Source organism: Ambystoma mexicanum, chromosome 9, assembly GCF_040938575.1.
Source record: "Ambystoma mexicanum isolate Mex_15411 chromosome 9, UKY_AmexF1_1, whole genome shotgun sequence".
In the NCBI taxonomy this organism is placed as follows: Eukaryota; Metazoa; Chordata; class Amphibia; order Caudata; family Ambystomatidae; genus Ambystoma; species Ambystoma mexicanum.
The window spans coordinates 1,136,544,167-1,136,558,108 of record NC_090931.1 but is presented as its reverse complement, the minus strand read 5'-3'; the positions used below and the strand labels follow the sequence as shown (position 1 = coordinate 1,136,558,108).

The following is a 13,942-nucleotide window of genomic DNA, read 5'->3' as shown; positions in this document are numbered from 1 at the left end:
CCCCAACTTGCTGTTGGCCTGTCCATAATAAGTCTGCATTAGGTTTTAACTACCTAGAATAACTTTGAGTCATTCATAAAGTGTAACACTGGGTATTGCTTTGCCTGGTCTGTTGTAGACCGACACAAAACAGTCTTAGGTTCATACCTGCCTTTAAGTTGCTTATAGCCTGTATAGGTTTTACTTAACTTAAGTATAACTGTGTTATCCTAAAATAAGATGGAGTTATTGCTCCTCTTAGTCTGTGAACTGAAAAGCAACTATAATTGAGTATTACATTGCGAGGTCCAACTCCCCTAGAATAACTGTGTTATCCTGAATCAGAGTTATAGGTTTATACTGTTCGTAGAATCTGTGTTTCACTAGATTAGAAAAGTATATTGTCCAGTTGATATTACTGTGTGATTTCTTGCTGAGCGTCACAGTATAATTTATAGTGTCTACTACCCTGGTATTACTGACTTCCCTAGAACTACAGTTAGATGTTCCAAATTAGGTTATATGCTTTGGTCTGTGTACCTTCAAGCATGATATGATATATGATATGATATGGCATTTATAACGCGCCTATACACAAGTGTTTCAAGGCGCAAATCATAGTGTTGTGTTTTAATAAATGTGGTTATATATAATGTGACATTACTTATTTCCCCCAAGATGTATCTGGGCCTGCTTGTATTTAAATAAACCATTTATTTTTACAATACATAGTGTTTTAGTGTTTCTTTGGACCATTTGTATTACAATCTCATTTGTACTGATTCTATAGCCCTCTCTCCCTCCTAAAATAAGCCTGGCTGCTCTGTCTACGCTATCCTGCACTCATGTGGTACAGCTTTATACTAAGTGTTTTTTTACTGCCTCAGTTGAATGGTTTTACTAATACCTTAGTTGGACATCAGAAAAACTGTCCTAACAGGAAGCCAGTTTAGACAGCAGAGTTATCTCTCACTCTAGAACTAAAACTAATGAAGTCAGAGCCTAGTACTAGACTTTGGGACTAGCGCGGGTGCATGAGTTAACATTAGAAACCCCAACCAACGTATCATGAGGCCAGTGCTTTCATAACAGCCAAGAGAAAACAGCTATCACAATACTGGACACTGGAGCTTGGTTATTCCTGATAGAAAATCTTGGCATTCTGTTCCCTTATGCTAGGTACTATGCTTTGGAAATCCTCTTCAGAATACCTTCATTTTTGAAAGGTCATGCTTTGGCTAGAGCTTTGGGGGTTTGTTCTTTGAAAGCTGAATCGTTGAGAATGTTAAGAGAAGACTCATTTTTGTTCTCTCCATGTACCAGCATAGTGCCAGCAGATAATGCCTAATGTACATGCGTCGGGGAAAAAACAGTTGAAATCCGTAAGAATCGAAGTAGCAATAACGACCTTCGTGTTTGTCATGATTGCTGCTCTTGCAGAGCTTCGCAGAGTGCATGCGTTTGTGGAGTTGACCACGCAGGCCTTGGGTTCATGTACCCTTACCACACTGTGTAGTGACTCCTCCATCCGTCTCTGCCATGCATGGAAATAGGTCAGAATCACTATGAGGAATGTTTGGTTTTGGTGTGCATTCGGTTGGACTCCTACCAACGTTTCTTGCAGGTTCATCAGAATGGGCCTATTAGAAGTAAGAAATATTTGCTCCCCTTAATTTCCCTGTTAGTAAAACATCTCTCTAGCTTCAGTCAACCCAACCAGAGGCTCTATTGTTAAGATTATTGGTAAGTAATGGAAAAGCAAGTTTCTGCGTAAACCAGCATATGATTCACTCATGCCTCAGGACTTTCAAATCGCATTTATTCGCCTCTTAACAAGGCTAATGAATCTGAAGATAAGTCACTACAGTAAGCAAATAGTAATCTTTGTACCAAAAAGGCCACTACTTTAAAGAGCTGCATTTCTTCAATATTTGTTAGTGTGAGATGCCATTCTCTTGTACAATTGAACTTTTTGTTCATAACGGAGTAATATTTATTTGATCTTTTTTACTAGTACATGCCCTTTGATTGTAAGGCATGAATGTTATTTCCTTTTTTAGGTGTTTAATTTTGATCCTGGAGCTGCTGTAAAACAAAGAACTGCAGAGGATGTCAGAGCAGACGAAGATGTTACAAAGCTGTGCATTCACAAGCGGAAAATCATTGCTGTGGCTGCTCTCCATAAAAGCATGAAAGCACCGCATCCTTCCCTTGTTTTAACCAGTCCAGGAGGAGGAACAAGTAAGTATAATATTTTCAGAGCTTTCACATGATTAGTAATTTTTGCTTAGTGTAATTAAAAAATGCGTGTCTCACATAGTCTTGTGTTGCATTTGGCACATCTCTGGAGAGGTTTACTATTGTGTTGCCTAAAAAGTGAGACTTCCTCCAATTAGCACCACTTTTTGGGGTCTTTTGGGAATACATTTCAAACAGCTACAGGATGCATATGTGTACTTTAATCCTAGAACCAACTGCTTTCCAGGTTTTTGTTAATTGTAATAAATGACGTACCTCCTCAGTTTATAAACATTAACAGAGTAGCACACATTTTGACCCCTAAACAATCTTTATTTTTGGGATGGCTGCTTACAAAATATGTAAAATGTAAAAACATTTTTTTATTGTGAGTTGTAGCTAGGTGGCATGGACAAGTTCAACTAAATAAATGCATATTATTAAAAGAATGGTGGACTGGGGGTGGGGGGATAGAGAAGATAGCTTGCACTGCCTGCACATAAGAGTGTGTGTGTCTGTGTGTGTTTCTTTGTCTCTCCCACAAGAGCAGTGAAAGGGTAAATCGAACAGTGTTCTTCATCAGGAGGCTAGGGTGAGTTTTTCTTTGCAAATATATGGGCTATGTTTCTTTTCTGGGAGGGTGGCAGGTTGGAGAGGCGTCATTTGTGGTTCGATGCCCAAGGTATGTGGGAGAAGGACGTATCCAATGCCTCATTTTGTGTGTTTGTATAAAATGGACTTATTGCAAGATGGACTTGGTTATGAGATGGGTTCTTGTTTTCCTCTGTTTTTTTGCAGTGTCTTTACTTTCGTTTTCCAGAACCACTGTTAAGCAAGATTTGAGTAGTACCCTTTGGGTGCACTATAACAACCATGACCTCCTGGCAATAGGGGTCCAACCTTTGGTATAAGTCTGAACTACACAAGTTGGTAGTGTGGCTGAGGAGCCAGGCTTATCTCAATGTGAGCAGTAGGGGAGTTACACAAAGAATCACAGTGACAAGTATCCAAATAAACACACTCAAGGTTTCTTGATTAAATAATTATTAATTTATTTAACAATCAGCTTGAATAAGCCTTCTTCAGAAGGGGCAATATAATACTAACACACAAATACACTCCAAAATACACACTATTAGTTTCTCTAAATCAGCAAATACCCATTTGGGATGGCACAGAGACAATTCCTACACCCCCAGGTGACTTACTTAAATAGCTAGCACACTGTGGATTTTAAAATATTGTTAGGGAGAATTCTCAGAAATGTGCCAGTTCCCTCTACCTTAGAGATCCCCAGCAACTTTGCTGGATTTTGAGGACTTGATTTTTTCAACCTGGAGAAAGTGAGACCCTATTTCCAACACTCTCATGTATTTTTATGTGATTTATGAACACTGTGTTTCTTTTGGTTGTGGAGTCTGACAAACTCCACATGCATCATCTTTTACATTGTGTCACACAGCACCTTTAGTGCAGTGGCACAGGGAAGTCTTTCAGATTTCCCAAAGGTTTGAATACCTTTGTTGGTTAAACTACTGTTTCCAAGAGCAGTAAAGTGAAATTTACTTTACTTACATTTGTAACTCTCTAGACCCAGCATACACTATTTTACAATAGGGTGCTGGAGGGTTTACCTGTCCCCTTTGTCTAGCTTCTTGTGTAAACTTTTTGATGTTACCCTTTCCTCACTGAATGGCTGGTGGCAGTGGTTTTGTTTTAACTACCGTGGTGTGCATTTACCGCAGGCTGCGTTCGCAGCTGCAGTAAAGCACCCAAGGGTGCCATTTTTGTCAAAATGGCCCGGTCTTCTTTTTTCGCCATTTCTTTGTGGAAAGATCCTTCTTGAGATTTACTCTGTGCGCCAAACCAGGTTTGGTCCCATCGTTCGTTTTGCCTTTGGCAGGATTCACGAGTGAAGCCCGCCTCTGGCTCCAGGGTGTCTGGGGTAGGCAGGAAGTGAGGGAGGTGCCCGAAACTCCCTGTGCTTAGTCTACTAGGAGACCCAAATGCACTCTGTGGTGATTGGCTGGCTGACTGTCCGTCAAGGACAGCCACCCTGCTGGGTGACTGACAGCCAGGCTGGAATGAATGGGAGAGAACTGAATAAAAGGCTACTCTTTTGGCTTGGAAGGCAGAGTCGACCACTGGACGAAGGAACCGAAGAAGAACTTGAAGAGGATGCCTGCTGCAACTCCTGGACCGTTGGTTTGCCCGGTGAAGGCCTGCTGTAGTGCCGAAACGCCAAGCTCGCATCGACAGAGAAGCCCCTGCAAGGCCGACTTCTCCCCTTGAGTTGGTGGGACCAATCAACTCCAAATTAAGCCACCTGGACATCCATCTCGGAGCTGGTTGAATTTCCACAGAGTTTCTGCTGGAAACCGTATAGCCAGGAAGAGGAACACCAGATTTTGTGCGTTGCTTTTAAGCTGGCCCAGAGCTCCAGGAAGATCCCCTGGACTCCCAGGAAGCATCTTCTACTACTCACAAGTCTAATCAGTGTGTGGCCCTACATTTGATTCTTCTTTTCTTCAAAGACTTCTAAAACATTGTGCAAAGACTTTATACTTACCGGCAAAGAAGTGCTTCAGTTTACATAGACTTTTGTCTATTGACTTTGGCTTAGCCTCTTCCACTGAATGACTCTTATTGGGGGATCTGAAAGTATTTGTCTGCTTAAGAATATTTGTGGTCTCTTGTTTGTCCTAAATAATCTTTTCCTTTGACTTATTACTATTTGATCCTAAATGCAACAGTGATTAATGTCCCCAGCACCCTAGCAATTGAAGTCACCTGAGGGTGTAGGTAGTGTCTGTGGGCCATCCCAAAAGGGTATCTGCTGATTTAGAGATATTAAGAGTGTGTATTTCATGAAGCATATTTGAGTGTTGCTGTTATATTGCTCTCTTCTGAAGAAGGCTTATTCGAACTGACTGATAAATAAATTAATAATTGTTTATTCAAGAAACATTGAGTGTAATAGTTTATTTGAATAATTGTAACTGTACATCTCTGTGTAACTCCACTACAGCTCACATTGACCCCTCTTGAGATAAGCCTGACTGTTCAACATGCTACCAAAACTGTGTAGTACAAACTTATACCAAAGGATGGGTTTCCTATACCTGTAGTCAGAGTTGTTTGTAGTGTTCCCAGAGGGTACTGCATACATTCATTGCCTAACATATAGCACTGGTACATTTAGAGCAATACTTAGATGTGTGTCAAAGTAAAGGGATTTCAGAATAAACCAAGAGATCAAACAAATATTCTGAAGCAGGTAAGTACTTTTGAACCCCCCAATGCAAAGTAAATGAACCCTTTCATGGAGGGAAGGTAAAACACAAGCCGATGAGTGATTTAGGGAGCCAGGCCAGCCAATGTCAATTGGGCAAGAATCTAGGTGAGCTGAAGCACTTCTTGCAGGTAAGTAAAAGTCTTGCACAATATTTTAGAAGTCTCTGTAGAAAAGGTAGAATCAATGTAGGGTCACAAGCTGGGACGCTTGTGAGAGATAGAAGATACAAGCAACAATACAGAAGCAACCAAGACAAGTCTCAGCTGAGATCAAGTAAGGCTACAAGACAAAGAGACTGTACAGCACCTTTGGTTAGAAGAAATGGTTCCAGCTGGCTTCTGTTCTTGAGTGGCTCTGTAGATCCCATTGTTCCTGGGCCTCAGTTGTGGGGACAAGAGGGAGAACGTCTGGGGACTCCTACAACACAACGGGACGGTCAGCGGCAGAAAAGGACCAACTTCTATTCGGCGGCACTTCGCGGTTTCAGCTCCTCATGACTCAGCAAATAGCACCACCACAGTCTCACGGATACCACTCTGGACTTTCCTCGCATCTGGGGTCCAGCACTTTGTTGAAGTGGCTCAGGCTTGGGCAGTCCTGCTTACTGAGAGTCCGGAGGATCTTCCAGCAGCTCGGGTCCGTCTTAAAAGTGATGCTCTCCGTTTGGTGTTCCTCTCCCTGGCACTTCGGTTCCGGCAGCAGCAGGGGGGAAGTACAGCCAGCTCCAAGAGGATGTCCAAACAAGTTCACTTTGGAGTTAATTGGTCCCACCAACTCAAGGGGAGAAGTCGTCTTTGCAGGGCTTCTCTAGTCAAGGCAAATTCAGAGCTTCAGCACAGCAACAGGGCTTCACCAGGCAAACCAACGGTCCAGGAGTTGCAGCAGGTGTCTCTTTCAAGTTCTTCTTCGGATTCCTTCGTCCAGTGGTCAACTCTGCCTTCCAAGCCAAAAAGCCTCGCCTTTTATGCAGGTTTCTCCCATTCATTCCAGCCTGGCTGTCAATCACACAGCAAGGTGGCTGTCCTTGCCAGAGAACCTGCCCCTGCTAGACATACTGGAGCTAGAGGCGGGCTTCACTTGTAAATCCCGCCAAAGACAAAGCGAGCTAAGGGACCAAACCTGGTTGGGCGCGCAGAGTAAATCTCAAGAAGGACCTTTCCAACAAGAAATGGCGAAAAAAGAAGACTTGGGCCATTTTGACAAAATGGGCACGCAGGGGTGCTTTACTGCAGTTGTGAACGCAGCCCGCGGTAAAAACACACAATGGTAGTAAAAATTAAACCACTGCCACCAGCCATTAATTGTAGAAAGGTTAACATAAGAATGTTACATGAGAAACTAGACAAAGGGGATACTGAGTAACCCCTCCAGCACCCAATGGTAAGATAGTGTGTGCTGCGTCTAGAAAGTTACAAATTGTAAGTAAAGTAAATTTCACTTTACTGCTCTTTCAAACAGTAGTTTGACCAAGGGAAGGTATTTACACCTTTGGGAAATCTAAGAGAATTCCCTGTGCCACTGCACTGAAGGTGCTGTGTGTCACAATGCTAAAGATGATGTCTATGGAGTTTGTCAGACTCCAAAGTCCCAAGAAACACAGAGTCCAAATCACAGAAAAATACATGAGTGAGTGGGAAAAAGGTCTCACTCTCTCCAGGTTAAAAATAAAGTGCTGGGGGTCTATTTGGCAGAGAGGAATTAGCACATTTCTGAGAATTCTCCCTTACAAATACTAAGGTCTTTGCGATACACTTACCAATCACAGCTCTGCAGGTAGTATTTCCTAACAGAACACTCACTTCGAAGGAATTGGTTCCTCCGACGTATTCCACATCTATGACAGGTAATCACTACAGCTGTGCTGGTTCGGAAAATTTTCTGCGTCCTGCCTCTGACGTACGATACGCTGTCATCGAGGGCCTCCATCGAGCCGACGTCACCAGATGTTATAAGTAGGATGCATGGAGCCCATAGCCTCAGTTCCAATTTTTCTACGAACGTGTTCGCTTCGGAGATCTCGGCACACCTCGGTTCTTCTGAGTTATATCCTATCGGTTCTTCGAATCCTTGTTCGTTTGTGAAGATATCATGTCTTCGTATTCTTCTACCCCGCGGCTGGGTTTCAAGAAGTGTCAGGACTGCGGTTCCAAGATGTCGCTTATGGACCCGCACAACGCCTGCCTCTGGTGCCTCGGTGAGGACCACGCCACTGATGATTGTGACGATTGCTAGTCGTTAACATCGAAGGCCTTGCAGAAGAAGAAGATTTCTGTCGATAGGGTTTCCAATCCACAAAAGTCAAAATCCGCTGGGCTTTCGACCGCCAATTCGAGAGGCGACTCTCCGCGTTGTTGGCGTAAGTCCAGGGAGTTTCAGTCCCGGAGTGGTTCCCGCCATTCCTCTGCCTCTTCGAGGCACTGGCGGAAGCACCTTCACCGGTCGCCTTCCCCGTCCTTGTCCGAGGACTCCGCCCGTCAGCGGGTTGCTTGTTCCAACAAGCATTCCTCTCCTGCGGAATGGGATACATTTCGTAGGGAGATGGTGGCGATTTTTGAATCACAGGGCTCCGTTCCGTCTACGCCTTTGAAAGAAGCTGGCAAGGAATGTGCTACGGCCACCGCTCGCACGCCTTTGGGCTCGGGTGGTCGGCGCGATTATCGGGAGCCTTCCAGGTCCCGATCGGACAAGGTGGATCGCTCTAGACATGCCCGCTCCAGGTCCCGGTCCTCGACGCCCTCGAGACCGTCGGAGCTTGTGAGGTCTTCGAAGAAGATGTCAACGCCATCAGCGCCATGTCCATCGAGGGACTCTCTCGAGGCTCCACCTCCGAGGAAGTCAACGACGCCATTGGCTCCGAGGCCGTCGAAGGACACACTTGGGGCTCTGCCCTCGAGGCCTGTGTCGAAGCCATCAGCGCCACGCTCTACGTCGATTCTGTCGACGCCTTTTCGAGGATGTTTTATCGGAGGTACCCTGTGCATCGGTGAAAACCACGAGGAAGGCCCTGAAGAAGTCGGTGAGACCTGTCTTTGAGCCTTTTTCTGTGCCCTCCTCCAGGGATTTATTCCAGCCTCTGGATTATATTTCTGAGGTGGACGAAGGGTCTGAGGAAGATTTGTTTCCGGATGAGGTTCCTGACAAAATATTGTCTGGTCATAGCCAGATTGAACACCTGCGTCAGTCTTTGCACGACGCCAGTGGTCATGATACCTCCCCGGAGGTTGAGTTTCGCAGGCCTGAGCCTGGTACGCATGTTGACACTTTGTACAGCCGGCTGATGTCGAGGGTGACCGGAGTACTTGGGGTGGTCTGCGCCACTTGTAGATTTTCTGCAGGATGACCTGACAGATATCTTAGACCAAGGTCCACCAACTGACCTGGTACTGCCATTCCATATGGCCTCACAAAGAAGGGTGGCTGCGGCTTGGACTGCTCCGGAGAGTCTCCCGGCAGTGGGTAAGTCGTTGCTGAAAAAGTACCGCTCAGCCAGTGGCGACCCTGGTTACTTGTGTTTTGACGGTTGGGCGAAGAAAGTCTTTTCTTAGGGGGTATGGCTTTGAAAGTAGCCAACTCCGTGTGTGCCTTAGCACGTTTCACTCTCACTCTGTGGAATTGTGTTTCATTGGCGGCTGAACATATTCCCAAAGGGAAGGAACGGGATGGCTTTCTTGCCCTTGTACAGGATGGCAAGAATGCCATGTGTGAATCCGTTCAGTCGGGTCTGGACGTGGCAGGACGAGTTCAAGATGGTTACTCTCTCTCAAGTCCTCCAGGTCCTTCAACTTCAGGACTGGTTGGTGCCTCTCCACCTCAAGGACGCTTACTTTCATGTGCCGATTCATCCCAAGCACAAGAAGTACCTGAGGTTCGCGGTTGGCGACTCCTACTTTCAGTTTCGGGTCCTGCCGTTCGGATTGACCGCCGCCTCGAGGGTCTTCTTCCAAGCTCATGGTGGTGGTGGCAGCGTATCTCAGGAAAGGGGGGATTAACGTCTACCCCTACCTGGACGATTGGTTGTTCAGGGCGCGCTCTCCCGAGCAAGTCCTGGATCATCTGTCAGTCACCTGCCACTCCCTTCACAGGCTGGGCTTCTCCCTCAACTTAAAGAAGTCCCACTTGACGCCAACCCAGGGGCTCCAGTACATCGGAGCAGTGCTCGACACATCCCTGTGGCAGTGTTTCCCTCCCCAGGTGAGGGCTCTTCACATTCTGCAGATGGTGCAAAAGTTTCGGCTTGCCCAGAGTCTCCCGGCGTTAGAGTTCTTGAGGTTGCTCGGCCTCATGGCATCCTGCATTCTTCTGGTGCCAGAGGCCAGGCTGTGGATGAGATCTCTGCAGTGGGCTCTCAAGATGCAGTGGTCGCAGTCCTCCGGCAGGATGTCGGATCCCACTCAGGTGCTGACCGCGATCGCCCAGGATCTCCTGTGGTGGGCCGTCGAAGGCAATCGGATGAAGGGGGCTCCATTTTGGCTACTCTGGCCCGAGGTGACGGTCTTGATGGACGCATCCCTCAGGCTAGCTCGGAAGGCCTTTGTGCCGACTGTGCGAGGGAAGAATGTCCTGATTCTGACGGACAACACAGTGGCCATGCACCACCTCAACAAAAAGGGAGGGGGGGCAGGGTCACTTCCTCTGTGCAGAGAGGCTATGCAGCTCTGGTTCTGGGCCATCCAGCAGGAAATTTCAATCTCTGCAGTTCATCTGGCCGGAGACGAAAACAAGGCGGCGGACGCTCTGAGCAGGCAGAGCACGGTCTCTCACGAGTGGGAGCTGGCTCAGGAGATTCTCCTGGAGATCTTTGCCCTTTTGGGGACCCCTCAAGTGGATCTCTTCACCACCAGTGTCAACCGGAAATGCAAAAGATTCTGCTCGCAGGAGTTTCCTCCAAGAGGAGCCTTAGGGGACGCGTTCGTAGTGGAGTGGTCCTTCCCACTGTTGGGAAGGACCACTCTACTACGAACGCATCCCCTAAGGCTCCTCCGTAACCTCCTCAGCACTTGCGGGATGACGAAGACTTGAGTCCCCGTTATTCCGCAGGTGCTGAGGAGGTTACGGAGGTTCGGTTCCCGCATGATCCTCATTGCTCCGGCATGGGCCCAGATAACGTGGTACCCGGAACTTCTCGACATGTCCATCTGCCCTCCACGCAGTCTTCCCTATTGAGACGAACTGCTCTCACGGGAGGGGAGTTCAGGTTCTCCATCCAGAGGTCAAGTCCCTCAATCTTCATGCTTGGCTTCTGAAAGGTTGAGGTATAAGGATTGGGACCTCCCTGAAGACGTGATGGAGGTGTTGCTTTCGGCCAGAAGGCCTGCAACAAAGTCCCTGTACCATTGCCGATGGAGAAGGTTCTGTGACTGGTGCAGGGTTAAGAATGTGGATCCTTTTTCATGTGCCATTCCTGTGGTTCTGTCTTTTTGGCTTTCGTTAGCCCACAAGGGCCTGCAAGTGGGTACCATTAAAGGTTACCTGGCGGCGCTGTCTATATTTAAGCGCTCATCTGAGGAGTGTTCTTACTTTAAGATTCCTTTAATTACACAGTTTCTGAAAGGGCTAACTAATGTGTTCCCACCATCACCTTTCCAGGTGCCCGGTTGGGATTTGAACTTGGTTCTAAAATTCCTAATGGGTGCTCCATTTGAGCCTTTAAATTTGTGTCCTTTGAGACTGTTGACCCTTAAAACTGTATTTTTAGTTGCGATTATTTCCACTCGCAGAGTGAGTGAGTTGCAGGCACTAACTGCTAAGCCACCCTTCACAGTGTTTCATAAGGACAGGGTTTTCCTTAGGGTTCGTCCTTCTTTTCTTCCGAAAGTTGTGTCGGAATTTAATTTAAGCCAGAAGGTCATTCTTCCGGCGTTCTATCCTCCTCGACATTCTGGTAAGGAAGAGGAGAGGCTCCATAGGTTGGATCCTAGGAGAGCTTTAAGTTTCTACATCTCATGCATGTCCCGGGTCGGAGTGGACGATCAACTCTTTGTAGGATACGCTGGAAGGTGTTTGGGACAAGCTGTTACTAAGCAGACGTGGTCTAGATGGATTATCCTGACAATTTCTGAATGTTACCGCTTGGCGGGTATGGACCCTCCGGTAGGCCTACGGGCCCATTCTACGTGAGGTGTGGCTGCCTCTACTGCTCTGCAGAGGGGTGTTCCCATTTGTAACATTTGTGAAGCAGCCACATGGGCCTCTGTCCATACTTTTGTAAAACACTACTCACTGGATTATATCCATGGGCAGGTCTTGGCCTTTGGCAAGGCGGTCCTCTATTCTGCAATTTAATTGTGCAGTCTAAAATTCTAAATTATTTTCCCACCTCTATATGTAGGTACTACTTTGGGAATCTGTCATAAATGTGGAATATGTCGCAGGAACCAATCCCTTCGAAGAACAAGTTACTGTCTTAGCTGGTAACGTTCTTTCAATGGGATGTTCCGACGACAGATTCCACATCGTTCCCTCCCAGCCTGCCCCGCTACAGAATTTCTTATGCGATTGCAGCTTACGTTTCCGCAAGGCTTTCTGTGGTCATACTGGCAGAAGATTGGTGCCACACGTTATGGGAAAAAAACTACAACTGAGGCTATGGGCGTCGTGCGTCCTACTTATAACATCCGGTGATGTTGGCTCGACGGAGGCCCTCGAGGACAGCGTATCGACATCATCGACGCAGACGCTGAAAATTTTGCAAAGCAGCACAGCTGTGGTGATTACCTGTCATAGATGGGGAATAGATCGTCGGAACATCCCATCGAAAGAACGTTACCAGGTAAAAAAGTAACTTGTTATTCTACTTTAGTGGAAATTACTGGTTCTGCTTTTGACTTGGGTGGCAGATCCCTGACTTGAGAGTGGGGATGCTGAATGCACTTTGTTGAGAATAGGCCTTCAGAAATGGAACCTATCGATTGTGCCTGCAGGAAACTCACTTTCTGAGAGACCATGAGAAGAACCTGAGAGGCCGAATTATTAGCAACACCATTTTTTGCCTTAAGGGAAAGAAAGACAGAATGGTGGCCCTTCTGTGCATTACCAAGGCTGATTTAACAGCCAGTGAGTAATAAGACTAAGAAGTCACTAAGGTAAAACCACTGCCACCAGTAATTAAAGTAAACTTGCAATTGTATCAAAAATGTTACCGGGTAAGTAAGAAAGGGGATACATGGTATCCCCCCAGCACTCCACATAAGGTGTGGTGTGCTGGCTCACTTATATCAATGTAAAGGGGATGCGAATCCCACTTTTACTTCTTGCAAGCAGTAGTTCATCCAAAAAATAATAGAATTAAAAAGGAGACTAGGTGAGAGGGGACAAAGATCCCCACTCACCTCGGAGCAAGGTCAAATAATTACCAAGCCCAAGCAAAAGTTTCTGGGGTTGACAAGGTCAGGAAGATCTTTATATATAAATACACACACTCAGTATGTGTGTGTGTGTGTGTGTGTGTATGTTTGTCCAGGTATACAAATCGATACCATTGAACCCACGTCTACCAAATATTGCATGGATTCCTCTTTTGTCTGGGGCAAGATCATAGTCTGTTTGGATGCAAAAATCTTATATGCAAATTTTTGGGGATGTGTGTGTTTGTCCGACTATACAAATCCACACCGCTGAACACACTGCTACCAAATTTTGCATGGATTCCTCATTTGTCTGGTGCAAGATTGTAGTCTGTTTGAATGCAATAAATTCACTCTGTAGACTCACCCCGATTCATTACAGTGGGTACTAGAAGGAGGCATTTGCAAAAGAGTGTTAAGCAAAATGTTCGATGTGTTGGTTATTCCTTTGAAATGTATTACTAGTGTACACCGTTCAAAAGTGTTTATTAAAGCATTTTTAAAGGGAATGTAAAAAATAAATGTTTTTTTTATCACACCACTCCAAATATGGGAAATGGCAAGGTTACAGTTTACTAAAGTTCATTCACGAGAAGAGAGCCCAATCAATCTTTCTTGGACATTTTCTCAAATGTGCTGAAGCCATTGAGTGACTGAAACATGCCACGCAAAAACAAACATCACTTGGTAAAGCTCCATCTGGTGCAAAGCGAAAATAAATATCAAGAGTTTCTGAAGCACAACAACAAACAGCAGCATGACTTGCCGACCATGGGACACAAGCAACTTTCTCCAGGGCAAATGAGATGCCAGAGCAAACTGACGCAAGACTTGCCAGCTAGAGGACAAGAGCAACATCCTCGAGGGCACATGACACCTCTCGATCAGGGCACGGGCAACGCCAGGTACCTGAATAGTTTATCATAAAGATGAAAACCTTAGCTAACAGTCATCCCTCCCAGACTAAGGGACAGGAGTATCTAATACTCTCCTGGATGGATCTCATGCCGCAGTCTGTTGGACCTACTGTGGAGTCCATCAGAAATCTTTTTGTAACTCTTTTTGAGCTTAGTTGGATGGTTTATTA

At 45.9% G+C, this 13,942-nt stretch overlaps 1 protein-coding gene across 6 annotated transcripts in view; it reads left to right on the top strand.

Moving 5' to 3' along the window:
- Positions 1-13,942, top strand: part of MBD5 (methyl-CpG binding domain protein 5) — an 802,917-nt gene that overhangs the window by 182,662 nt on the left and 606,313 nt on the right. For all 6 annotated transcript variants that reach the window (XM_069616504.1, XM_069616508.1, XM_069616506.1 and 3 more), the window contains one exon: positions 2,040-2,220. In XM_069616504.1, coding sequence (XP_069472605.1) covers positions 2,040-2,220 — 181 coding nt within the window. The remainder of the gene's footprint in view (positions 1-2,039; positions 2,221-13,942) is intronic.